Source organism: Trichogramma pretiosum, unplaced genomic scaffold (genome assembly GCF_000599845.2).
Source record: "Trichogramma pretiosum strain Unisexual culture from Peru unplaced genomic scaffold, Tpre_2.0 scaffold13, whole genome shotgun sequence".
In the NCBI taxonomy this organism is placed as follows: domain Eukaryota; kingdom Metazoa; phylum Arthropoda; class Insecta; order Hymenoptera; family Trichogrammatidae; genus Trichogramma; species Trichogramma pretiosum.
This window is the reverse complement of record NW_019641606.1, coordinates 1,087,256-1,114,128: the sequence shown is the minus strand read 5'-3', so window position 1 is coordinate 1,114,128 and position 26,873 is coordinate 1,087,256. Positions and strand designations below refer to the sequence as shown.

The following is a 26,873-nucleotide window of genomic DNA, read 5'->3' as shown; positions in this document are numbered from 1 at the left end:
GAACATTCTACGCGAGGGATACATATTATACATACTTACTTGATTCTCTATATAGTTTTTGCTATTGCTGCTATCAATACTATGAAATAGTAATCGTTTTCGGCGAGTTACCCCGCATAGTTCATGAGTTTTTTCCGTACGGAAAACTCAATTGTACGCTTGATACATTTTTTTTTTTCATTCTTTATCGTTTTTTTTATTCTGATTTTAATTTTTGATTTTGATTGACATCGCGTAGAAAGGCTCGACGATGGTCCAAATTCACAAAAAAACTAATATTTTTAACATGATTGTTGCGGGAAAATTGACAAAAATAAATGAACCTCAAAACGACAATTAAAATGACAGTTCAAGTCTTTATTGCTAGAGGGCGAGTTCCTTTCATCTGTAAACCTGCAAGAGGCAAAGTCAAAATAATTATATAAGTTGAACTTCAAGCTGCAGCTTAACTGTCCATAAGCGATTATTGGGTATTCAATTTGAAGCTTGATAAATATAGTGAAACTTGAATTTATTCATTTTCGAAATTACTATTCGTAAAACATTTCAGTAATACAGTGAAAAATGACGAATTTTAAGTATCATAGTTTCGAGGATCATAAAAATGTTCTTCACGATCTACTAAAAGTCAATCAGAAAGTGTCAACCGCAGTTCCATTCTATCCTTATTTTCTTACACCGCATACTTTTACTGCAGCCTAGATAGAGAATAAAAGCTCGCGAGACTCTCTCTTTCTCTCTCTCTCTCTCTCTCTCTCTCTCTTTCTCTCTCTCTCTCTCTGGACGGCCACTGGCAACATCAAACATTACGCTCTCTCTCTCTCTTCTCTCTCGTGTCGTACTCGTGCGCAAATTGCGGCACGATGAAATTTACATGATTCGTCTATACGCATATACTAGCGCGAGTGAACGACCGTAGGAGGAGGATAAGAGAGCGAGTGAGAGGAGAGCTTTGCCAGTGTGTAATTCGGCCCTTGTTGCTGCTACACGCGCGAGTATAAGGCAAAGAACAAACCGACATTTACGTAATGAAATTTGCGTTTCACACACACACACACGCGCGCCCAGTACTCAGTCGTTATTATCGAGCTCGTGTGCATATAGAGCTTCTCTGCAATTCTTCCGTCGATTTTGTCAGTTTATACACGAGTCTTGCCAAGTGCAATGAGCGCAGGTATGCGCACGTATGTACGTGTGCGTGTGTAAGCACATACAGTGTGAAAGTTCGGGGAGGCCCGACGTCGACGACGACGATGATAAAGAGAGCCGCTTGGAAACCAATATATAACGTATACTTAGGCGCCTCTGGAAAATAAACTACCGGGCGTTGCACTCCATGCGTGCGTATATACAACGATGGAGATTACACACTTTAGTTTAGCTCAGATGATTTGCACAGACTTAATTGAACTCTCGGCATTCGAGTATAGACACACGCCCACGTACACACGACTTTATAAATTTACATCCACGAGGGTGGTGCACACACACACACACACACACACACACACACACACACACATATACACATGTGGCATACGTTTACAAGTGTATGTGTGTAATATTTCGAACGATCGCAGCTATATTTGCCATGCGAGTCTTGCTAGATATATATTACTCATAGCACACGTGTATACGTATATATCATTAATTATATAGGCAGCTAAAGCAAACATCATTCCCAAGCAAGCAAGCTATACCGATTTTCCTATGAATATGTGTACAAGCCGTTTCGCACATAACACGTACGTATCGCGTGCGCATACATGTTATACATACGAGATGCGCCAGTGTATACGGTGTGTGTAACGATTTTCGGAGGACAAATTACAACGTCGCGCGTGTTACACGCGTAGCAGCAGTTGAGCTTGCAGCGAGTGTAGCGTGCTCTGTATTATTTCAAAGCTCAGGCACTAGTGACACGGATATCGCGTTTATTTATTGATTCTGCTCTGCGTCGCCGACCACGAAGATCTCCGTGTAACGGTATCTCGAACGTCGATAAACAAAATTTTATTTGGCTCATCTCGAGTGGTAATTATGAACAGATTGCGCTACAATAGCTTTTTTTCTTTCTGACAAATGAAGCAAAACTGTATTTTCGTCGGACTTGCACCCGAGTGACTCGTTCAACCACGTAAACGCCCATAAAAATCTTAATGATTATTTAGAGCCGATCCGGCATCCCGTTGGTGTATTTACGCAAGAATTCAATTAGCATTCTGATAACAACGAGTCGAGCTTCGCCGCCGCCACCACCACCCGCCGGGAGGAAAGCTGCGCGCGGAATATATATCGAAGCCCCAAGTGTAGTATATACAGTCGTACACTTGGTGTGGGCCCATTCTATTGTAATTATAATAACAACAGTTAATTAGAAACAAATACTAAAAGCTCGATACGTATATAGAGCTGCTGCTGCTGCACTATTTATACGTACGTGTATGTTCGTACGCGCTCGTTTACTTGTATACACGTGAGCAACAGAGAGTAGTTTATATTGTGATTGAAGCCGTTTGATTGCGCGGCAGGTTATCGCGCAGAACTCGACGTGTGTATAGTTTTGTAGAAGTGCCAGAGGTTGATGTTTAATATACGGCAGCTATACGTCATGATCGCGTTTATGCTGTACGTACCAACACATGTGTATGTGTGCGTTTGCAACTTAATTGACCGTGGAATCGAACGTTTAAAACCCCAGCCAAAGTTGCGAGGTGAAATCGAGCTTGAGGATAATCGTTGCTTGATACTTGAGAAATATAGATAAAAAGTTTCGAAACTATTTTCTTTTATTTTTATCTTGTATGCGTCGTTAATTTTATTTCATAATCACCACCTCCTTTTTGGCACTAGATTCATCGATAAATGCAGTTTTGCATTCAAGTTCTTTCGAATAGTTCACAAACGGAAAAAAAATCTCTCAGCGATGAGCATTTATCTATCGGAACAGATATCCCACACACTTGAAATATCTCACTTTACTCCACGGGCTCCATACGCACACGAGTGTTATCAATTGATCAAATTCCAGCGCGCGAAACTGTCTTTTTAACGGTCGATGAACTTATCTCGAGCTGCCCAAAGTATTTATTGATTTTTCCATCAGAACAGCTGCAGCCAGCCGTGAGCCGCTCGAGAGTTTCTCGATGTATACATTTTCTATGCAGGCCGTCGTGAAATTCATTCGGTTATTGTAGCACGGGTTTTTTTTTCATGCGCGCCAACTTTTGAAATTACTTTGCTCAACTTTACACGAGAGACTTTATCGACGATAATTGTGGTGTAAGTATAGATAAGGCGAGGTAGAATCAATTTTTTTTTACAGTGCTGCACGTCGAATAATGCGGCAATTTCGTGTGATCGGTAGTACAACTTGTTACTAAAAAGTTTTTCTGACATCGGATAAGAGTCTACATTTGAATCTTAAACAAATCGTACCAGATTATCGTAGAATTTTCTCCCAATTCCGAAAAGTCATTCGATTAATATAATAAAAGATGCTGCCGATTCTGCCGCACATCACTTGTTTTAAGCTCGTTAAACATTGACTCGCTTGCTCGCACTCAATGGCATGGAAATGCAAGTAAAAGAAGCTACGAGGAAAGTGTACTACTACTCGTCGTCTGTATAGTTCACTTGGCTTGCTATTACGGTCACGTATTTAATACATATAGTTTTCCATCGATCTTAGACCTTTAGCAACCATCTCCATGTGGCGCGCGTTTTAAGATATTCACGATCGCAAGTGTAGTACGTTGGGTGCCTCCCTCTCCTACCGACAATTTATGTCCTCATATGCTACGAACCGCCGATTATGCCACGATCAATAATAATTTTCGATCGAAGCCTCGGTGACTCATTTTTTTTCCTCTCCCGTGCTTTCAGCCGTTTAACGAGAACAAACGGGTATGTCGCACGTTTACTTGTGTGTGAGTTTTGTAGACTGCAGTTTAGCTATAAGACTGCGTAGCTCGCTGGAAATCTTAAATTTAATGCAGAATTGGAATGAATTTAGACGTTAAAAATTGGAGTGACCGTTGTTGAATTTTATTGAAGGTGCTTTTGCATGATATCTAAGCAACAAATTGATGCAAAAGTACTGATTCATATTTTTACATAAATTACACAATAATTAGATAAAAATTCAAAAACATACTCGAATTTAAAAAATTTGATTGGGAATTAATGTTTTTATATTGTTTTAATTTTTACGTCAATTAAAAAAAAATTCATGAAATTTAAATTATAATTAAATCCGCCCTCTGACGCTAGATGGCGAATACTTTTAAATCTGAATCTGTAAGCTGTAAAGTAAAAGAAATGATATAAGTGAAATAGTTGATATTGGCAAGTAAGTCCCATGTGAGTTAAACCTTTACCCAAAGTCGTGCGTACGAAATTGCAAACTGTAAACTGATAAAATCTCGTATAAAAGCACGCTGATTCGCCTTTTATCACTTCTGGCTGGTAAAAGTCAGAAAGTGAAGACGAAAAAAAAGTGAAGAGAACCGTAAAATCGTTTCAAAGCAATTAGTAAAGATACTCGACGAAGCCCGAACGCTAATCAGTCGGAAGAGAGAATCGATTTACATTGTATATATCGCTCCGCTTCTACTTTAAAGCATACTCGATGCTCGCTTAAAGCTCGATCTTCACGCATATTCAATTTTCCCTCTCTATCTCTGTATCTCAATCTCAATCTCGAGAATACTCTCAAAGTTACAGCTGCTATGCAAAGAAACTTCTATGAGCAACTTCATTAGATTGTCAATTATACGGAGAGAAATACTATATTAAATACCATAGAGAACATAGCAATATTTGTTAGCGAATGTATTTAGTATAGTATTTCTCTCCGTGTTCAGGCGCATATACAGGCCTTTGTGGGTGTTGACTGTAGATGTAATGGATATTCACATCCATTGAATGGTTGGATGAAATTTACTCGGATTTAGTTGTACCATATATCTGTATTGGAAAGGGAGAACCGACCAACTCTATTTTTTTCGAAATCGAGTTTATGACGTTAAACATCTACATTTAGTGTCAACTTTGATGTGCAAGTGTCTGAATGGCCGAAAATCGCGTCAATCGCTTGGTACAGAACAATGCTAAACCGACCAAGTCCATTTCATGAGAAACGGTGACTGGCCAAACCGACCAAGTCCACCTCGAACGAGACCCACAACGTGTAATCGAATATACTTTTGTTTAAAATGATAGAAAATGATATTAGGACGATGTGTAAGTATAATTCTCTGCTGCATTTGACGCTATACCAACCTATCGCAGTGCGACAATTGGCTCACTCCGAGGCGCGCCGCGGCCTAGTGATGTGCGGTGTCTCGACTCTCCTCTCGACACAATCGTATTGATTAGGAGTTATTTTTTCAAGTTAGAAGATGAATAACACGTAATCAATACAAAACCATGGAGAAATATTCATTTTAAAGTCATCAGTTGCCGCGACCAGTGGACTTGGTCGTACAAACGTTTCCTGGACAAACCGACCAAGTCCATACTTTTTGCTTCGTGCTCACGCTCTAGTGCACCTTTCAATTTCATAGATATACATGGATCAAAAGATACCTCATAGTATGTTAAAATTTAAAATCAAACGAACTTACCTGTAAGTGAAGTTCGATTTTAATTATATGAAAATCCTTGTTTGAGTGATTGATATGTAGTACATCGAATTACGATGGAATTAATTGACTCTTTTTGAAATTAACTACAAACCCAAGTGAACAAAGCGTGTCAACTGTAGCTCTTTGATTTTCTAAACAAACATTAATTGAATCGCCGAACAACAAAAAATCATCCAAGTATAAATTAGAACGATAACCTTTACTACGCAACAAAGATATTACTGGTTTGAGAATTTTCGTGAATATTAGAGGACTAAGGCAAAAACCAAAAGGAAGTGATACAAATCAAACTGATACAACTAATGACAAACTGATACAAATTCTTTTCAAATAAAAATCTAAAATATTTCCTGCTATTACTACCAATTCGGACTAACAAAAATGCATTTTCCAAATCAAGTGTATACATGAAATCATTATGACACAAAGATTTCACAGCAGTGTTCAGATCTTCCAATTTTAAATGCACCGGATCAATATGTTTATTTAACTCTTTAAGATTTATAATAAACCTGTAAGTACCATCTGGTTTTTGCCTTAAGAAATATGAGGAAATAAATTGTCCCTTCACTGGTTTACAACGTTCTACAGCGCCGATGCTAAGTAATTTTTGTACAGCACTTGACAAATTGTCCCGATCTATAGCAGAAGGTAAAGGTTCCGAAGGTACAAATCGCTGTTTAACCTGTCGTGAAAATTTTATCTCATAACCTTTAATACATTGAAGAATAAACGAGTCTTTTGTAATTGATTTCCGATTATCAATATATAACGATAATCTCCCTGCGGTTGTGTTTAATTTTTGGGCTCCTTTTTGGATCGGTGCTGGGAAAAATGTGGCTTTTTGAATCTTGAATTGGCAACAAATTTCTTGTTGTTGTTCTTTGAAGAGTGACCCGTGTGACTTGCAAATTTCCGATTCCTATTCATGTTATAATTATAATAATTTTTGGGATGACTTGTTTTAGTGTTAAAATTAACATTATCTTTATAAACTTTAAGTATGGGAAGTTTTTTCCCATCACCAAGCATTTTTTTAATTTTTTCTGATAAATCCTTCCCAAAAATAAAATCATCGGTTTTTGCATTTTCAAATGCAGATAAAATGTCTCTGTTGATTAACGGAAAAACACAAGCTTTGCGACCCTTAAGTTGCCCATTGTGTAGCAAACAAAGAATTTTTCCCAAGTCGTAAAGAGATTCTAATTGAAAAGAACGATCAACAGCTTTGTTAAGTAATAAAGAAGAAGTTGCTAATCCAAGAGCTGTCAATGCAGAGCCAATAATATTCTGCGTATCAACAAAGTGTGAATCGCGCTTCTTAGCTTTCTCCGGAAGAATGTGAGTTAGCTCTTCATTAATTTTTTGCGCCTTTAAACATTGAATTGCCTCATACTTTTCAAGTAGTTTGTCGCATGAATTTTTGTCAAGACCTTGGCATAACCAAGACAGCCATCTTACTGTAAGGTCAGGATGAACGTCGTTCCTTGGCGGAGGAGTTTTACTAGGATCATCGCCCAAGATATTCCGTGCAATCTCGTCCAAGTTGTCTGCCGTTGTATTTGCAGAACCCGATTGTACTCTGGCTTCTTGTGTTTCTTGAGCGGAAACTGTGTTTCCCCCATTAGAATTTTGACTTTCAATTTCTGAAAACGAGACGATTTTCCAATGAGCTCTAATATGTTTGACATCTCGTGCAAATCATTAGGCATGAAATCATCAGCAATTGCCTCACCTCTCATGTGAGATCCGCTGCGATTATTTATAATTGGTACGATCAAAGGCGTATTTTCCCTCACATCATCAGGCGACGGCGGAGGGGGCGTATGGCTCGAACGTTGACTGCTAACACTCCCAGAAGTCGATCGACGTCGGTGACGACCGCTTACACTTCGAGAAGGCGAGCGTAGCCGACGAAGTTTATTCGATCTTTTTGAGCGCGAGCGCTCATGTCGGTAACGATGACTGCTCGATCTCCGTGAACGCGAACGCTAACTACGACGATGGTTATGCTTGCTGTTACCTCGTGAAGAAGGTTATTTGTCAGCAGCTAGGAGCATGAGCATCGGGAACTTCTGGTTGTCTTTTGTTTTTTCTCTCTTTAAATAATCGTGGTTGTCCATCGTAATTCGATGTACTACATATCAATCACTCAAACAAGGATTGAAATATAATACCATACATACAGACCTCTAGCCACCCGCGTCCAGCTACGAACTCATACGCAACTTCAAACACGTTTTTCTCGAAAATATGAAAAATGGAGTTGGTCGGTTCTCCCTTTCCACCACAGATATAATTTATGAAATATTTAACTTTAGGGAATTACGTTTGAATCGGTACATATTGCCTAGGCAAAAGCAGAAATGCCTATAATTTTAGGAATTAACCGAAATGCCATTCAAATTATAGGAAATTCCTAAACAATTTAGACAAAACCCGAAATGACTGAACATTTTTAGACAGAACAAGTAATGCCTAACCGATTTTAGGCATTTTCGTGTAGCCCCCTTGGAAACGTCGGTGTGTCGTGATATTATCGACATAAACACTACGTAGTACTGATAAAATTTGAGTGTCCCCTTTGTAAGCAACGAATTTTCGCTGCTGGCTAATTAACTTTTATTATCGAATAATATATTTGGGTTTATTTTTAAGCATTATGAAAAGCAAAATTTATTTTTGTTAAAACTCAGCTCTTCGGTTCGAATTTATAAATTTATAAATCAAGATTAATATCAAAATATTTATCGCTCGTTCATTTTCCTGTCTAAGGGTTATAATTTAAATGAATGATACAATACGATTAAATTAAAATCCAAACCAGCCCGTTCTCTCAGTGAGCTTCATGCACAGTAGAACTATTTTTTAAATTTCACATTTCTTCGCTATGAAATTGTCAATAATATGCAAAACTCCTCAGGCTATTTAGTCCATCTCTATTTTATACAAGAGAATTTACAAGAGGATTTAAAAAAACTATTTATTAACTCAAAGCCTAATTACAGTCCAATATGCAATTAGTGTGTATACGCCATACCCTATTTAACACGGAAAATTTTCCGCGAAATTTTTCAAACGCCTCTCTGAAAATGATGGAAAATGAACAACCTCGAATATCCCAACTGCACGATAGAAAAAATCCCGGATACTTTCCGCGTATATTCAGGTGAGCTCTATGCTAGTGCTCGAACGTTGATTAAAATTGTTTCGTCCAGAGTTGAAAATTTCCGTACACCCGTAGTAATTGCCTCTGCCTTCATGCTCGTATTATAAACTTTAACGCACGCGCGTGTACAGACGTATGTAGTATATGCCCGCGCGCACCATGCTTATCAGCTCAATTCAATCGGAAGACGAGAAAATGCCGGCACAAAGCGAAAGTTTAGACCCATGTGCGATAGAAAATATGTGTGAGTGTATGTGTGTGTGTGTGTGTGCACGCCATGTACACATATGTATAATAATAGTCCGAAACGTTTATCAGCTCTGCTGTGCTCGGAGGTCTTGCATACATACGTATACACTTTACCGTTAATCCGTGCGCGCATTGCGCGCAAAAAGTCATTGGCCTATCGCGGGGCTCGTTGCGTTGATGCCACTTCATATAGACGAACAAAGCATTGGTCCTTATTCTCTCTTCATCTCGCTCTCTCTCTTCTCCTCTCTCTCTGTCTCTCTCTCTCTCTCTCTCTCTCTATCTTTTATTCAAATTTTCCGGTTCAATTTCCTCGTACGCTTCGGCTTGCACTGCTCCGCGAGTGCCGCAAAGTGTACGCAGGGCACTACTGTATCTCGCAGGCATAACTCCGCGCGAGTTCATCACGTATCATACGTGCGGCACGACTGGTGGGTGCAATTTCTCTCGTGTAATATTATATATATCTCTCTCTATGTTCTTCTCATTTCCCTTGAAATGTAACTGTTGATTCGAACCTAGATCAGTGCACTTGACATTCTTTGGCACATTTTACAACCAGATCATAGCGCTTGGTATCACCATGCCTGAACTTATGCAATTACTTTTACTTAGACGCTTGCAGATTTACAGATAATGGTATTCGCCATCTAGCGGGGAAGACTGGGTTTAATTATAATTGAATTTTCATACTTTTTTGACAATGAATACGAAAAATAAATCAGAATTAAAACGTTAATTTTCAATCAAAATTTCCAAATTGGATTATAGGCATTTGATTATATTTGATTATAGCTCATTTTTACAATAAAAATAAAGTTTTTGATCGGATTTACATACAATTGTTTGCAGTTTTTATATAAAAAAAAAATAAATAAATAATAACTGATACATTAATTTTTAACGAAAATTTTATGTAAAATTACCTAAAATACAGTTCAATACTGGTTACTTAAGATTTAATGTCTCATTTTACATTAAATCATCATTTGATTCGAGGATTTATTAATGGTATTATAAATTGGTAAATTCAGCTTTAGACAAAGCTCATTACGCAGATGGTGAATGCATAGATTAGTTACAAATGTTTTGATGAGCTAACCATTCACTTTTTTGTAATTCACAAAGTAAGACTCCGCTTAGACGCTGAATTTTAACCGAAAACACTTTTATTAATACGCGTTTATGAAATAAATTTGAAGAATCAATCGAATGAGAAATGTTTATTAAAACCTGGACGACCTGGGTCTGTTTTTTAAAATAATTTTTATTATGACTGAACAAAATAGAGATGATACTTTCTTTAACAAAATTTCCTTCAATGATAAATTAACTACATAGCGCTTCACACATCCTCCTTCAAGTTTAAATACTAGCGAGCACTACTTCAGAGCAGGATAACTCGGAAACGGGAAAGTTTGTGCATCGTAAACGTCTGCGTTAGGATTAAAGTGAGGACAATGAACTAACCTTTGGCCTTTTTCGTCGGTTTTGTTTACGTATTTGCATCCCCACCAATCTGACTCCCACAATCCCTAAAAAAATGTAATAAAATTATATCACTGTTAGTAAACAAAGAAGTCGAGATGATTATACCAAGACTCGCGGTATCCTTTTTCCCGAGCTAAGGTGAGAAGCAACTAGTAACAAGCCGACCATAAAAAATAGTTTTACACAAAACAGAGCCATTTCTGATCCTTTGACTCAGCGATATTTGTTTGCACTTCCAACTTTGCGTTTCAATTTATACGATTTCTCTGCTACAATTTAATGTTCACTTGTATGATAAGCTTTTGACTCACTCGTTAATATCGGTGATTTTATGTTTAAGCCCAATTTGATTGCATAATCAAATGGCATTACGTTTGCAGTTAAATTATGCATCAACAAAATCTCATTTCTTTAAAGGGTTCTCCGTTCAAATAGTTGAATTAAAATTGATAAGAATCAGTTGAGTTAGTTTCAAAAGATTTTCCATTTGTGAAATATTATCTCCAGTGTACAAAAATATATTAAAATCCTTTTTCGTCATGTACATACGCAGATGAGTAATTATGTAAATAACAGGCTCAAAAGTACGTTTTTCCATAGCAAGTATTTTGAAAGTAACCGCAAATCTAAAAAATCAAAAGTTATCTGAGCATTGGCGATAATTAAAATTCATTGAAAAGATTAAAGAAAAAAAATAGTATACGTTGCCAGAAAATTTAACATTTTTTGTGTTAAATACGCAAACGTCAAACGTTTGAACGATAAAATTGTCTTTAATTAAAATAATAAATCTAGATTAATTCATATTAAATAACAAGAATTTAAAATGAATAAATTCTTTTTCTTTTCATAACAACTTAACAATAAAGTTTTACCCTGCTTAGTAACTCAGCTCTGCAGGGACGTGTGCGAGTTTGGGTGCTTTTCTATTTATCCGATTCTCAGTTTAAGCATAAGCTCGATTATGAGTTTGTAACAAACAAATAAGCAAACTTGAAAGTGCATAAGCTACACTTGTCTTGACGATTCATGTACTTATTTCTACAGAAGCAGAGTCTAAACTATTTTAATGATTTCGATCGAATGATATGGAAAAAATAAAGTACAATCGCTAAATTATAAATATATAAATTAACTATCACCTTTTCTGATAGTCCAATATTACTAATTATGAGATACAGATGTACAAAATCACAATGTTTTATCACTCGGAGAAAATGTCAATTGAATTATATCAAGTCACATGTCTGTAATTCGCCGCTATTACTAGTACTGACTGTTATTCAGACTCATTTAGTCCACTTTTGAAAGTCTTGTATTTCCTTTCGTAAAATGGCCGACAATCAATGAAGTTATCCTTAAAATTTGCACTAAAGTAATAGTGAAAATAAACACTATTCAAAGAGCACGTTACGCTAAACCATTTTATTATTCGCATAATATTTTCAAAGTAGTTTTTCCAGTAGGAATCAATTATGTCGCTCGGTAACGACAATCTTAAGGTCAGCCAAATAAAGTTAGGCAACCAGCTGATTAAAAATATTACCGAGATGATTGTATATCTTTTTGTGACCTATTGAAAACAATATTAAAAATCATTCATCAAATAATCAGCTACTTATTTACCAGAATTAGATTCGAAAAAACAATAAATAAACGCTTATTTACCTTTTTTCTTCTTTGTAATTTTCTGATTTGCGTATCGTTCATTTCGCCTATGCACAGCAGCTCTTTTTGTTTGGCCCTGATGCGAAAGTAGCAAAAGATCATTATGCATATTGGTACTGAAAACACCAATGTAGTCCACGCACAACAGATGGCAAACCTAAGCGAATTTTCCTTTATCATTAGTGCTGATTTTTAAGTACGAAAAAACTGTACTATTCTCAATGATTTTTACCATCTATCAATTTTTTCAGGATCATTAATGCATACACTGTGAACAACAATTAGATCTAATTTTATTTTACGAGAAAACCAGAATGTAGGCAGGGATGATATTATGCTTATAATCCACAAGGCCAAGTTAAAACTTAAAATTTTGTTTTTACTCAACCACCGAGGCATTGGAATCGTGACCGCCTTGTATCTAAAAATTTTTTTCGATAGATTCAATCATAATGTAACAACAACAAGAAAAATATTTTTTTTGTACTTACCGTTCGATTGCTATAAACATGGCTGTATAGATACTTGCTACCATGTGCCAATTTTTGACAAATTTATGAATTGGACAAAACTCATCAAACATCGAATCATACGTGTAAATAATTTGTAAAATATTACAAAGAAGCTGAAAGGTATTGATGCAGCATAAATTAAAAACTAAGCTATTAATTAATTTATTTTTCCCATTTTTACGAATCAAAATGTTGTAAAAGATAATAACATTGACGGCTACAGCCAAGGCCATCGAAAAATGGTAAAAAACAATCCAAATTGTCTCGCCTTTCATAATTTATAACGGTGATCTTGGTAAATACTCTCTAGCATGTTTTCTATAATTAGAAGAAAATCTGTTTTAAAAAATTGCATGCTGCGATATTTGCATAAATATATCTCAGAAAAAATTGCGGACCTTCAATAAATCATGGAATAAAATGCATACGCAAAAAATGTATACTATTCTTTTGCAAACATATACATTTTACGAGTGATGACATTACTCTGACTTGAATCGTTATGATGTAAAATTAAATATCAAAATTTCTTAGATATAAAAAACTACTATTTATATTAAAATTAATAAATTAATGAGAATTCTATGACTATATTAATTTTAAAACGCTTTTTAAGTATACTTTCAGCTTTAAATTCAAGTTTCTTTTCAGCTTTCTCAATTACTTCGTGATTCAAAAAATTTTCAAGAAATATATAATCTTACTTGATTAAAAAATTCGGTTGAAAGACGGTTAGAAAAGTATGCTCTCTCATCAGATGTCATCAGAGTCTCATCAGAAACTGCCTGTATGAATCAAACACATCGTTCTTACTTGAAACGATAAACATTAAACGATTTTTTTTGACGTATCCGCTTTACAACTGTATTATGAATAAAACCACAAATGATTTCTCAGCACTGCGCAAAAAAAGACCAATCGCGTAGTTTTTAACTCACTCAATGGACATAAAATCGTCTCTTCAAGCTATTTATCGCAAAAAGTGTACGTGTTTTTATTCTGTACACGAACATAAACCAATAAATAGCCTCAACATACTTTTTGTCCACTTTCGAATAGTTCTCTTAGTTTTCCGAAATAAATATTTTTTTAAATTTCAAAATTTTGATCATTCTGTGAGATACAGCTGTTTTCGTGAGCTATTTTCGCATACTTAGCGTGTTAAATTTTTTCTTCACTTGCGTTTTCTGGCGTTTTACGTTTTTATAAAATGCACCTCAGTTGTCGTAACATTCAGAGCCTACCGATTGTGTGACAGCCTCGGGGTCACGTACACTTCTTCAGAACATCAATGGTTACGGTCACAACCTCGGGCGAAGTGATCGAACTCATAGGTCACTATCAATCAGTAGATTCATGATGGAGGTCACAAAAAAAACGTAAAATGAAAAAAAAATTTTGCTTCGTTGTTTGTGAATGATCAAAATTTAGAAATTTAAAAAAATGTAATGGTGGATAGTTTACAAAAAATCCTACTTGAAAATGAAATAAAATTTTTTTCGATTTCAATCCCCCTTTGAGCCCTTAAAAAAAAAGAAAAAAATATTATTGATTATCGATTAATTCATCAAGTTTGTAATATCAAATCAATCATTCGAGCACATTCCTCAGTTGTCCTCTGGGTCTGATAAATTGATAAAAAAAATCGTTTGTGCTGCAGCGTTACCGTCGTCGTCGTTGCCTGCGAGTGCGTGTCACGCGCATCTCACGCGCGGCATGTATCCGTTGCGTGAAGTTTACGCAATAAGTCGACAACAACCTCGGCTCGGCGCATCTTGTGTACGGGCACAAACTCGAAACTTTTGTTGGTTCAAAGCTTCCCTCGTTATAACCCCAGCAGCACCATATATATACGTATACAGAGAGCACCAGAAGTTGATGAAACTTGTTGCGTTACACAGGCAGTGGCACTGCGCGCCGTACGCACGCGTGTATTTTCCATTTTGAAATTCATTGTTGAAATTCGAGTAATGCGCCGTTCGACGTAAATTCTTTAATAAACATCCTTTTACAAAGACTGTCGATCTCTGATGTCAAAGTGAAATCACATGTCATTTATTTTCAACACAATTGATAATAACGCATGTAATACATTTCTGTGTGTCTAAATAAGGTATAATTGGTGCATACTTGGTACATATAATTTTATTTAAAAATTATAAAACATAATTAACACGATTAAATAAATAAACTAAGAATGATGATACGCAGAGATGAATTAAGAAAAGAGCCACCTCCACGCAAACTTTTATTTATCACTCATGCCAGTCATCAATTAAAATATTACATGGTTTTCAAGTTGGTTTTTTCGGTAAGAACGCACGGTTATTACATTGTTAGCAGAAATAATCAAAAATAATCCTCTCTAATTCAGGATCGCGTTCATATTACGTGAGGTTTAACAAAAATCCAGTATCAAATAATATGTGAAAAAAAACTCTGGGCTGATCGTTGCTAAAAACACTACTGTAATAGTGAACAAAGGTGTAATGATAGTATGTAGCACGTGAATTTTACGTTAGATTCAATCATTTTGGCACGATTTTTATTGAAATTTTAAAAAAAGAACCGTATAAATGTCCATACATATTAAGAATTGTCAATCATCATTTCTTCTCGCGATTGCGTCACGCGTAATCTTTGCGATTTTCATGAACTTCCTTTTGGTGCCGAAGCAAATGCTGTTTAAGTCCAAATTTTTTTGCGCACTTGTCGCACGAATAATCAAGAAGACCTTCGTGTACTGTCTTTTGGTGTTGAGTCAAATTAGTTTTATATCCAAATTTCTTATCGCAATTGTGGCATGGGTAATCTTTGCTACCTTCGTGTACTGTCTTTAGGTGTTGAGTCAAATTAGTTTTATATCCAAATTTCTTATCGCAATTGTGGCATGCGTAATCTTTGCTACCTTCGTGTACTGCCTTTTGATGCCGAAACAAAACGATTTTTAGGCCAAATTTTTTCTCGCACTTGTCGCACGCGAAATCTTTACGCCTTTCGTGCACTGTCTTTTGGTGGATGACCAAATTCGATTTTTGTCCAAATTTCTTCTCACATTTGTCGCATGTGTAATCTTTGCGACCATCGTGAACAGTCTTCTGGTGCAAGAGCAAACCAGATTTATTTCCAAATACCTTTTTGCAATGGTCACATACATAATCTTTGTGACCTTCATGGACTATCGATATGTGCAAAGGCAAAAGCCATTTTCTCCCAAATCTTTTCTCGCACTTATCGCATGCATAATCTTTACGATCTTCATGAACTGTCTTTTGGTGCAAGAGCAAATGATGTTTATGTCCGAACGTCTTCTCGCAATTGGCGCATGCGTAATCTTTGCGATCTTCGTGGACTACTTTTTGGTGCCGAAACAAACTGTCTTTTCGTCCAAATTTCTTCCCACAGCTGTCGCATGCGAAATCATTCCGATCTTTGTGTATTGTTCTATGGTGGAAGAGCAAATTGCATTTAAGCCCGAATTTTTTTTCACATTTGTCGCATGCGTATTCTTTGCAACTTTTGTTTACTGTCTTTTGGTGTCTTATAATATTGCTTTTATCTCCAAATTTCTTCTCGCGCCCATGATATACGAGTTTTTTGTGGCTGTCGTGTACCGTCTTTATGTGCACGAGCAAACTCTGCTTCTTTCCAAATCTCTTCGCGCACATTTCACATAAGTGATCCTTGAAAACTTCGTGAAATATTTTCTTGTGCTTGAGTAAAGTTAATTTATTTTGAAATTTCCTCTCACACTTGTTACATGTGAAAGCTTCGCGATCTTTGTGGACTAATTTTTGATGCGTTAACAAACTCGATTTTTTCACAAATTTTTTCTCGCAATGATCACATGCAAAATCTTTGCGACTTTTGTGTTCTGATATTCGGTGTCTACTCAGATGACTTCGAAACTTAAATTTTTTTTCGCACTTGTCGCACGAGTAATGTTTTTGTTCATTGTGAATCGTGTATTGGTGTACTATCGTGCCTAATTCTGGTGTAAATGCCTGCTGGCAAATATCACCAATCTTTTGTTTGTCGTCCAAAACAACCATGTCGTGTTCAATTAAATTTTTTCTCGAGACCACTTCTTCGGTTCTCTCATCATTTTTATCCATTTTGGTATCGAAATTGAACGATGGATTCTTCTATTTAGTGTCCCAGAAATTGAATGAGTCAAATTTATCTTTTCGTATTCAGGCCTGTTCCATCGGAAAAGACAACATTAAAACTAATTTGTTTTTACTGTATAGCACGATCAGTGCGTCTAGGGATTGTATCAAAGTCGTTTATGATTACATTGTTTACAATCTAGGTACCGATTTATCTGTTCACATATTTGGCTTACAATATTTGAACCAGTTTGTAATTCAAACTTGGTGGCAATTTCTTCGGATAATTATTTGGCCTTCTAAAATTAAATACTTCAATAAAGCTTCCTGTGACATCGAGTTATATTATAAAAAATATCAATTTTGATTCCAAACTTTTCCGCCCCACGCCATGGACCATGGTGGGCTTGGAGTATTCCAAACCCTCCATTGATGATACGAACGAATAACATTACTTTCATTAATAAGTTATAGATAAGTTGTTAAAGATATACACTACTCACTTCAAATATTAAGAAAAAGAAAAATCAAGAAAAGCCTAGTTCAATTAATCGTGTTATTTGTTAACTTTTTAAAGTGAGAAAAACCTATCGTTTCAAAAAAATAATAATCAATTTCAACAATTTTTGAGCCAACTGGTAATTTTTTTGGTGTAATTTTCCAAATAAGCTGATTATAGCTTTCGCTGTTGTTCTGTGTGAAACCACCTACTCAGCGCTCAAAAAGTTTATCAGAGCTCAGCTCTTCATAAATTGGTTTGATTGCAGCTAAAATATCATCTGGAATTGGTTGATAATCATGCTTGAATGTCTTCAGAGATTTTTCAGCAGAAGCACGTTTTCATGATGCGGTTGCACATTGTCAAATTTTTTTTTATTGAATTCTGTAACTTCAGGAATATTGCTCGGATTAACTTAAAAGTTTGTCACAATATTCTTAAGGACATTTACTTTCAAATAGAACAATAAAAAAAATTTCGATTTTTCGAAAATTACAAAGCTTATGTAACCCCTTAAGCAACGAAGATTTAAGTTGGATACATTTAGAATGGATGACGTTTCATGGAGCTCAAGTAGGTCATCATGAATTATAAATTGCTTTTCTAGATCTAAATTTTCCTTCAATTCTTCATAATCAATAATATTAATACTATTATAGCAGTGATTGATTTCTTTTTCCCTTCGGTGTGGATCGCACAATCATTGTTCCTAATTAATTCGGTGTAATTGAGTTCATTTCTACATTTAAGTTTTTAAGTACATCTGACAATATTTAATCAGTTCGGATATTTTAAACTACAGTACCGTACTTCACCACTAGATGTTCAATATTAGTGAATCTACTAGTGGTAAAGTCAAAATAATCGTATAAATCAGGCACAGTTATTACATATCGCATCTGTATCATCTACTTCAAGGCATTGAAAAGTCGCAGAAAGGAAATAGCGACGTATATACTTATTCATTTCCCGCTAAGTGCTTTGTGCATCCTATAACTGTTTACATAGACGATTGACTATGCACAGATCTGCAAGAAATAAGAAAGTTTCTTCGTATTCTTGACAAGGGCTATTACGAAAATATATATATTATAAAAGAAAAGTCGCAAAAGAGAGAGTTAGGCGAGATATATACGCGCGAGATGGATAGAGATAGTCGCAGTCACTTAATTACGCCGCTGCGCTCGACTTTTGGCTGCAGCGTTTTCCGTAAGTATACCATTATTTTAAATATAGTATATATCCTTTCCTCGAACTTTGGATGAGCCTCGCGAAGCTTTGCGGATCGTTATACGCAATAGGTATACATATATAAGTTATATATCGCCATTCCATGCTTCCTCGCTCGAATCGTCATCGTGTGTCGTCGTCGTCGTCGTCGTCGTCGAGTTGACGCACAGAAAAGGACGTCGTCATCGCCGCGAGTACGAGGCACACAGCACAGTTGAAAGCCATATTGCGCATGAGGTAACTTTTCTCCTCTATCCTTTTCGCTCTTTCAGCTGCTACTTTATATTCCATCTTTGTGAATCATTCGTTCGCGAGAGTTTTAATTACGAAAAGCTGCTGCTGCGGCATAAAACGCGCGCGCGTCCCAAGCACATCGCAAGCTCGCACAGTATCGGCTTCGAAGAAAATGAAGAGTTCCAACTATTATATATATAAAATCTGGCATGGATGGGAGGATGGCTCTTTTCCCGTAATATACAGATGGAACTCGGGCAAAGAGAGAGAGAGAGAGAGAGAGAGAGAGAGAGAAGTAAGAAGGAAGGGAGAGCGCACTCGCCATGAACATCGCTAAATGTTGAAGAAAAGAGATTAAAAGCTCTACTCCGTGCAGCAGCGGCGCAGCGGCACTCGTAGCGCGCGCCCTGCAACTTTTCTATGCGCCGGATGGACTGATATTTCTGCTTTTCGACTTTTCGCTATACAACTATAATATAGCCAGAACGCGCGGCTGTATAATGTTCGCGAGAGTCTGCGAGAGTACCAAGTGCCCTCTCGAAAAAGAGGACGCGCGGCCGAGGACCCGAGCTAGATATATATTATATACGGCTGTGTATGATGTATAAATCGCGAAACTCGCGATATATCTCATTTTTTTTTTATGCCCACCGGCCACGCGCATCGACATATACACGCGCGATTTCTGTTTTGAAAAATTAATGCGCCTGTACGCCGGTGGCAATGGTACTTGATTTCGACGCGACTTTTCGACGAGTAATTTCGAGTGTCCTATGCTATAATCTTTTACCTCCGTACGAGTTGAATTATATACCTTGTGCCGCCACGATTCCAACTCATATAGAGCGAAACTACTTCGATGGAGAGACAGAGACAGCAACAAACAAGTACATTACTTCGCACCATGCAGTACATTTGGTCAAAGCCCAAAAAAGACATCGTGGAACAAGTAGCAGCAGCAGCCATGGAGGTATTAAGCTTTCTATATAAAGTCTCAGAAATTCATTGGTCGTCGTGTGTATATGGCGAACGAGCAATGAAGAGAAAGAGAAAGAGAGAGAGAGAGAGAGATAGATCGAGACTAGAGAGACAGGCTGATTGCCCCCGAAGCAATCGCGGCGAGTCGAGCGTACTCAATTATTGGCAAGCTCGGCACAAGGTCCTTCTGCCCTCGAGGAAAACGAGCAGGCAGAGACAGAGACGCAGCGCGCAGAGAGAAGAGATGTAGCAGGAGCTTGCAGGGCTCTGACAGTCCATCTGGCAAAAGATAAAAGAGCCGTGCTGCGCTGTGCTCTCTGCGCCCGCGGTCATGTGGCCGTCGCATACTATACACGTGCGCGCGCACACACACAAAACTAACTTCTATATACACACATTATGGCGCACGTATTGTTCGATAACAGCGATTCGTACTCGCGGCAGCGGCGAAGCTCTATATACAAACGGTTGACCATGAGGCAAAAAAGAATGAAAGGAAGAGGGTAAAAAGGAACGCGAACTCCTTGGTTACCGATGGGAAAAGCCTAGGAAACCTCTTCATCAATATAACGTGGATTCTGCTTCTTCCTTTTTTATTTTCTCCTTTTTTCCGATGTTACTGCTCGAAGCAACAACTACAAATGCTCATCGCGGTACAATATGTACGTGCGCGCGCCGCGGTTGCCGCAAAACTAATACCCTTGCGTGTACTGCACACGTATCTTTTTTTCCTTCGGAGATGATTTCAGCCCCTTCCTGCGAAAAAGAAGAAAGCTACGTCTTGTTTTCTAATTCGATGTGCAGCAAAGAAATCAAAATCTCAAGGATAGCGTTGCCTATTATATATATTCCTCGAAATAGCTCGCGCGCGACAAACGCATCTCGACACGCTTACGTATGCACATATGTATACAGGACAACTAGCACGCAGCTGATACAGCAGTTATCAACTCATCAAGATAATGCGCGACGTCGCGCAAGTTACAGCTGCGACGGCGTCGCAGTCTCGGTACTGCAACTATGCCCCACGATAATAATATATTATAATACAAGCCAAGTTATTTGTGTGTGTACCCCGCCGGAGTAGGTAGGTATAGGTAGAGGTAGTCTAGTAGCAAAAGACGAAAACCGCCAACTCGAAAGATAGACAAGTTTAACGCGCGTAACACGGCGAGAGAGAGAGAGAGCGTATCAGCTTTACCGCGTGTGTTGCTGCTGCTCGTCGCGCGTATAAACTTTTGCGTACTACGTATACGCAGCACACGAGTTCTTGACTTATTATGTACCCGCGGCGGTGGCGGCAGAATTGCGATTTCAGTTATACGTAGTACGCGTGCATGTAGCGGATGATCAGCTTATTATCTTCGTTAAATATATTATGACGTGTCGCAAGCTCTCGCAAGCGCGCGCTGAGCTTTTTACGCCGTATGATCTTTCGAAATGATTTTAATGCCACTGATTATTCATGACGTTATGGAAGATTTTATTGATGAACGCTTTTTCGTTTCGATGAATCGTGTATCGCTCGATCGACCCACGCAGGTAATGCGATACATTTGCGTTTCGCGGCTGCGTAAAAGAACGACACGCGACACGCATTATACACAATCGTGTACCGAGCTTTTATACCGAGCTTACGTCGCGAGTGATCTGCTTAATATTAATAAGCGCGAGCTTGTGACTGTTTCGCTCTCTGTGTACTCGTTTAAGCACGCTCGAAACGCGCATTAATAAAAGAGAGTACGAGTGGGGTAAAGGCTCGACTTTACACGAGGGGATCGCCATTAATAAATTGTAATCGATCGAATTTGCCTCTCTCTCTCTCTCTCTCTCTCGTTTATTGTATGCACGATTTCAAGCTCTCGCGTTCAAAAGCTCGAGTATCTCGCGCACACAGAGCGGCACAGTATAGTGACTACTATACACAGTCGCGCTCTCGCGCGCTCACGAAATCGTACAAGCGATGCCCGCGTATACGCGCGCATATAGCAACAGATGATTATGCATATAAACGGCATTATAGCGCGCAGTTAAAATGCACGCGGTAGGTAGGACGGAAGAGGGGGAGGGGAACGATTTTGTCGAGTTTGCGGTTGCAATAATAGCGATAATAACGATGAAAAGCCGCATAAACGAACGCGCGAGCGGCTCTCGAGGTCACAGCACACACGGACTTATACTCACATTATAGATATAGTGCACCAAGTAAATTTATGATATATACCATTTTACGTGTACATAATGCACGTTTAGCTTCAGCAAACAAATCGGCCTCAAAACTTCTGGCGTCTCTCTCTCTCTCTCTCTCTCACTTATAATACCGCCCGCGTCATGCTAAATTGCGGAGCTCTATAAAACATACTATAATGTTGTTGTAAACTTGCGACCGCGGGCCGCTTGGAATGAGCAGAAGCAGCTCATAGCGCGAGAGGCTGTGTGTGAGTGTGATGCTCAGCTTTTTCCACCTCGCACACATTCGCGCATGAGACCGCGATTATAAACATAATATTTCACCGCACAGGTGCACTATATATGCAGCGGTGAATTTTGACGCTCGGTTTACCCACGACAGTGCAGCCCCTTATAGCCATTCCTCGAAAGTAGATAAATCAAATTTTAACCGAAATTGATACGTTATGCGAGAGGCGCGCGCGTACGTATATAATGGGGCTATATGGCCCGCGTTCCTCGATGTATGTATGCACGCGTTTTTGAGTGAAACATCGATCCGACTGCCAGCCTGCCCGAATGCGTACACTGAGTGATTTGTACGTATAATAGCGCGACTGACTGTATCTGCTCGCGCTCGTGCGCCTTGTCTGACTGCATCCATATGTGCACGTAACGGTGCTTCGGTAAACAATGTACCGTAAAAAACGTCTCACTGCACTTGGAGGAAAAATTGATTCAGCCGCGGCGTGGAGAAAAATTTGTCGTCCGTCGAGTGTCTAAGCACTCATAAAATTCTTGCGCGACATCGAAGTGAGATCGATTTTGATCGTGACACGTGAAGCGAATTTTTCCTCATTGCGGTACGGATCAATTTCTTTTCGGGTGTTACGTCGATCAAAAAAGGACAGTTCATTATTTTTAGATTATCATTGATTGACTTGTTTATGATGATTTTTCATTACAATCATGTTGTAAAAATTAAACGCATTTAAAATAACCTAAAAATGACGATTTGATTGTTTCAAAAAATTTAGACCACTTTTCATGCACGGTAAAAACGATGATCACACTTTGAGGTTTCACCACTAGATGGCCACGTACCAACATGCGTAAATCTGCAAGTGGGAGCCGCGGTGGCTGTGGGGCTTGAGCTCTTGCTTCTCAACCGAGAAGTCGGGGGTTCAAATCCCGGCGGTGGGATGGTTTTTTCCCGAGGATTTTTTCTGCGGGGTTTGCACCGTTGGGTGTAATCCGTGGAAATTTTCCTTGGAAAAAAGCCGGTGCACTTCAACTGCGGTCTCTGGTGTTGGGGGTCACACCATTATCAAAGCGTAACCTCAGTGGTATGGGAGGCGCAACCATATCGACTTATAGGTACATGCTAATACACTAACACACACACTTACATATACACGCAAGACCCACCGTTAGGTAGAACGGTGAGGTTGGCCAATAAGCCTAGTAGCAGAAAGGGCCGTAATGAACTAAAAAAAAATCTGCAAGTGGCAAAGCAAAAGTAATTGTATAACTCGAAGAGGTTTCTTTAAATCATCAGTGAGTTCTACTACTACACCGAAAGCTCACACCTGATTAGTTCATGGCCAGTTTCAATAGTCATATTATGTCCGAGAAATGTTATCATTGGTTAAAAAACTTTGGGCAAAAAACATTTTGGGCATCTTTACTAGGGACGCAGTCAGGTTCGTCGGGATTAAGTGGGTGTCGTATCAAAGTCAAGTATCTAGAAAATGTTGCCTCTCACTAACGATTCACACTTCTCGTAATTTTTTTTTGTTTTACACACGCAGCGACACGCAGGCCCTAAGGCTGCCTCTACATAACTTGGATGGAGTGCGACTTCGATTGGAGTGTTTTCGCAACACTGACCGATGCGACCACAGTGCGCATATAGAGTACCAACCTCGATATGAGAAATCTTGGTTATAATAAATAATTTTTAGATGTCTATTCTATTGGTACTCTATATGCGCACTGCGGACGCATCGGTCGGTGTTGCGGGACCGATCCAATTGAAGTCGCACTCAATCCAAGTTATGTAGAGGCAACCTGAGCCCGAGACTTTAATTGCGTCATTCTTATCAGCGAGACTCGCAACTTATGCTCCTTATAAGAGCTCAGGGCAAGTTGTCTCTCTCTCTCTCTCTCTCTCTGTCTTGCAAAAGCCCGGGTAGTAGTATACGCGCGCCATGGCAAAACTCGAAAAGTTATCTCGTCTTGGTCTTACGCGCGCGCGCGGAGAGAGGCTTCGTACTCTCGTTCGCGTGTATACAGGGCCGTTGCCTTGCGCGCCTCGCCGCACTATTATGCCGCACACAACACAACACAGCACACTCAAGCGAGCAAAAATGTACACGCTAAAAATCCAAGCAACACTTTTCACTTTATTATTCATAAGTTTTTATGAGCCCAAACTCTCTCGCTCCTTCTCTCTCTTTTTCTTTCTCATGGTATTAGTTTTCTCGTTGCGCTGCTGCATGGCATCGCGAGCTTTATGACCCACTACTGTTGCTGGTGCAACGAACGAGCGCCCTTATCTCGAGTCGGGCATCTTTTTTACAACTCTCTGCTCTCTTTCATTCTCTCTCTTTCTCCTCGCAATTCGAAAGCCACTGCTGTCAACGCCGTAGTTGCGCTGCGACGAGGAACTCGAATGCGATTATATTCGACGCGGTCGAATGCCAGAGGGGAATAAACACGGTCTCGCGAAAGAGCCATAGGAAGTTGTAAATACATCGTAATAAGGATAATGAAGGGCTGTAAAATCATAAAAATTCTCGCGAATGTGTATCATTTTTCTTGTTCTTTGTATTATGTGTACCAACGATCACGACAACCACGTCGTATAACCGATCTAACACGTATATATATAAGCTCAAAAGAGAAAGACTGAATAGCCTCGGAGTTCGACGAAATTGATATGCAAAGCACGCGGAGAATACGTATAGGAGAGACGCCAGCTGACGCGTTGCTGCAGCAGCGCAAAGCTCAGGATATTAGACGTCGCACGGGGCGCGCGCGCGGCACAAACACTGTACTTATACGCGAAAGGGAATGGCGTGCACTATATATGTAGCGTTGCAAGTTCTCTCTGTCTCACCCACACACATTTTCCCTCTCGAGAGACTTCGAGTCGTTTCTCCTAGCACGACGTGTATGCCTCACTACTGCCAGTAGTGGTACACAGTACGTATGTATGTATCTATAGCCATAGCTTTGGTAATAGTTACTTCTGAGAATCGCTGCAAGTTTCTCTCTGTCTGACTTCTGCTTTGTATATATGACACCAGTGTTTAGCCCCCCTCCCCCTTCCCGGCAAAGTGAGAGCATGAAAGACGAGCTTTATACTTGGGGAATGCATACGACTTTCGGCGTGTATTATCGTTAACGAGGTTAGAAATATAGGGAAAAAATAGCTGTCACGAATTGATATATTCTACGAATGTCGTACCGAAAATTCTCAACTTGCTTCTGAATATGGGTAAATTTTGCCATCCGCGTTTCCGCCTCTACCCAGCCACCCCGCCTAACAACCCGCGTCGATGCAACTTGTCCGATTAAAAGTCACAAGGCCTCGCAGCAATAAAATGTAAATTTATTGAAATGCTCTTCTTGTTCAACTTTTGCGCAGATAAACTTTTCGCAAGCACAAGCTCGTTATAAGCGCAGGAGAGAAGGGGCCAATTCGAACGAAGGCGTATCCGAATGCAGAATTGAATTCCCCCCTCAACTATTGGACAAAAATGGATTTTATGGAATTTTTTCTCAATCTTTCTGCATAACAGAAGCCAATTTTACAAAACCGTTGCGACACTTTTGCAATATTCTTGAATCTTAAAAATTCGTCTACGTAAAGGAAGAATACAATAGTTAGAGCTTTTCCCATCTGACTGTGGGAACGCGAAATTTATATAAATAAAAAATTTTTTTTAACACTGCGTGCGCGAAACACGGGCTTTCTAACCTTAAATCATCAGAAAACCCTAATTTCTCGCAAGCAGAGTTTACAAAATATCGTTTGCAACTAGTCCGCGAGGAAGTTGACTCACCCAGGAGTCTTTGCACCCTCGCTACGCTCGGGTGAAAACAACTCCTGGATGAGTCAACTGCTTCGCGCACTTGTTACAAAATATACTAAATTGAATGTGTTTTGATTAAAACTTTAAAAATAATTAAACCAAATCAAACGAAATGTTATTATAAGTCAATCTTTGCTCGAATAATTAAATGAGTAGTACATCGTTATTTGATGGAATTCACACGATTATTTAGAAAAAAACAAGACCCTATCTTGATATCATGACGAGACGATATATGCTCATTATTGTTTTCTGTGTGGACTTGAAAACTTCAAACTAACTTAAGAAAATGGTCACAAGAAATAAATTTTCTTACAGATTATAAGTATTTTTTGCAACTTAAACATGCCCAAAATACTTTTTGTTGATTTTTTAAATTTAAATTAGTTAATTTTTAAATTGCGCTGTATCTAAATAGTGTTTTATAATATTTAATTTTAATCATGGAACAAAAAAGGAGCATGGCAAAGAAGGAGCTAGTTCATCAATATAAACTTTTTTTTCATATTTCAATGGAAAAAAGACGGAAAAGCATGGTTAGATCATTAGACGGATCTGGACAGCAGTAGGAGAATCGACTCCATCAACAGCAGCAACTCAATCAACAGCTGCAAGAGCAACTGAACCATGCTCCCCTCAATCGCAAAACAAACAGCAAGCACCTACTCAACACAACCAACCTCTCCCTCAACCGCAAAATGAACAGAGACACCTGCTCAACACTAGCAAAAACAACCACTTTTACAGTAGCAGCCATTGCTAGTATAATTCCAAGGACCTCAGTAGCATCTAATAATGCCACAACAGCAGCCTGAAG

At 38.5% G+C, this 26,873-nt stretch overlaps 1 protein-coding gene across 1 annotated transcript; it reads right to left on the bottom strand.

Moving 5' to 3' along the window:
- Positions 1 to 11,836: 11,836 nt before the first annotated feature.
- LOC106652013 (substance-P receptor-like) lies at positions 11,837 to 12,886 on the bottom strand. Its single transcript, XM_014370731.2, has 4 exons — positions 12,717 to 12,886; positions 12,458 to 12,646; positions 12,226 to 12,382; positions 11,837 to 12,130 (listed from the first exon to the last, which is right to left on the bottom strand). Exons 1-4 carry the CDS (start codon positions 12,806 to 12,808, stop codon positions 11,837 to 11,839), a joined length of 732 nt encoding a protein of 243 aa, XP_014226217.1. The 5' UTR covers positions 12,809 to 12,886.
- Between the last annotated feature and the right edge of the window lie 13,987 nt (positions 12,887 to 26,873).

What these genes read in the sequence shown, in the direction of transcription:
- LOC106652013 (XM_014370731.2), bottom strand. Translation starts at nt 12,808, where the DNA reads ATGTTTGATGAGTTTTGTCCAATTCATAAATTTGTCAAAAATTGGCAC. An exon ending in ATGTTTATAGCAATCGAACG is followed by an intron (nt 12,647 to 12,716) that starts GTAAGTACAAAA and finishes AAAAATTTTTAG; the next exon opens with ATACAAGGCGGTCACGATTC. An exon ending in AATTACAAAGAAGAAAAAAG is followed by an intron (nt 12,131 to 12,225) that starts GTAAATAAGCGT and finishes TGTTTTCAATAG; the next exon opens with GTCACAAAAAGATATACAAT.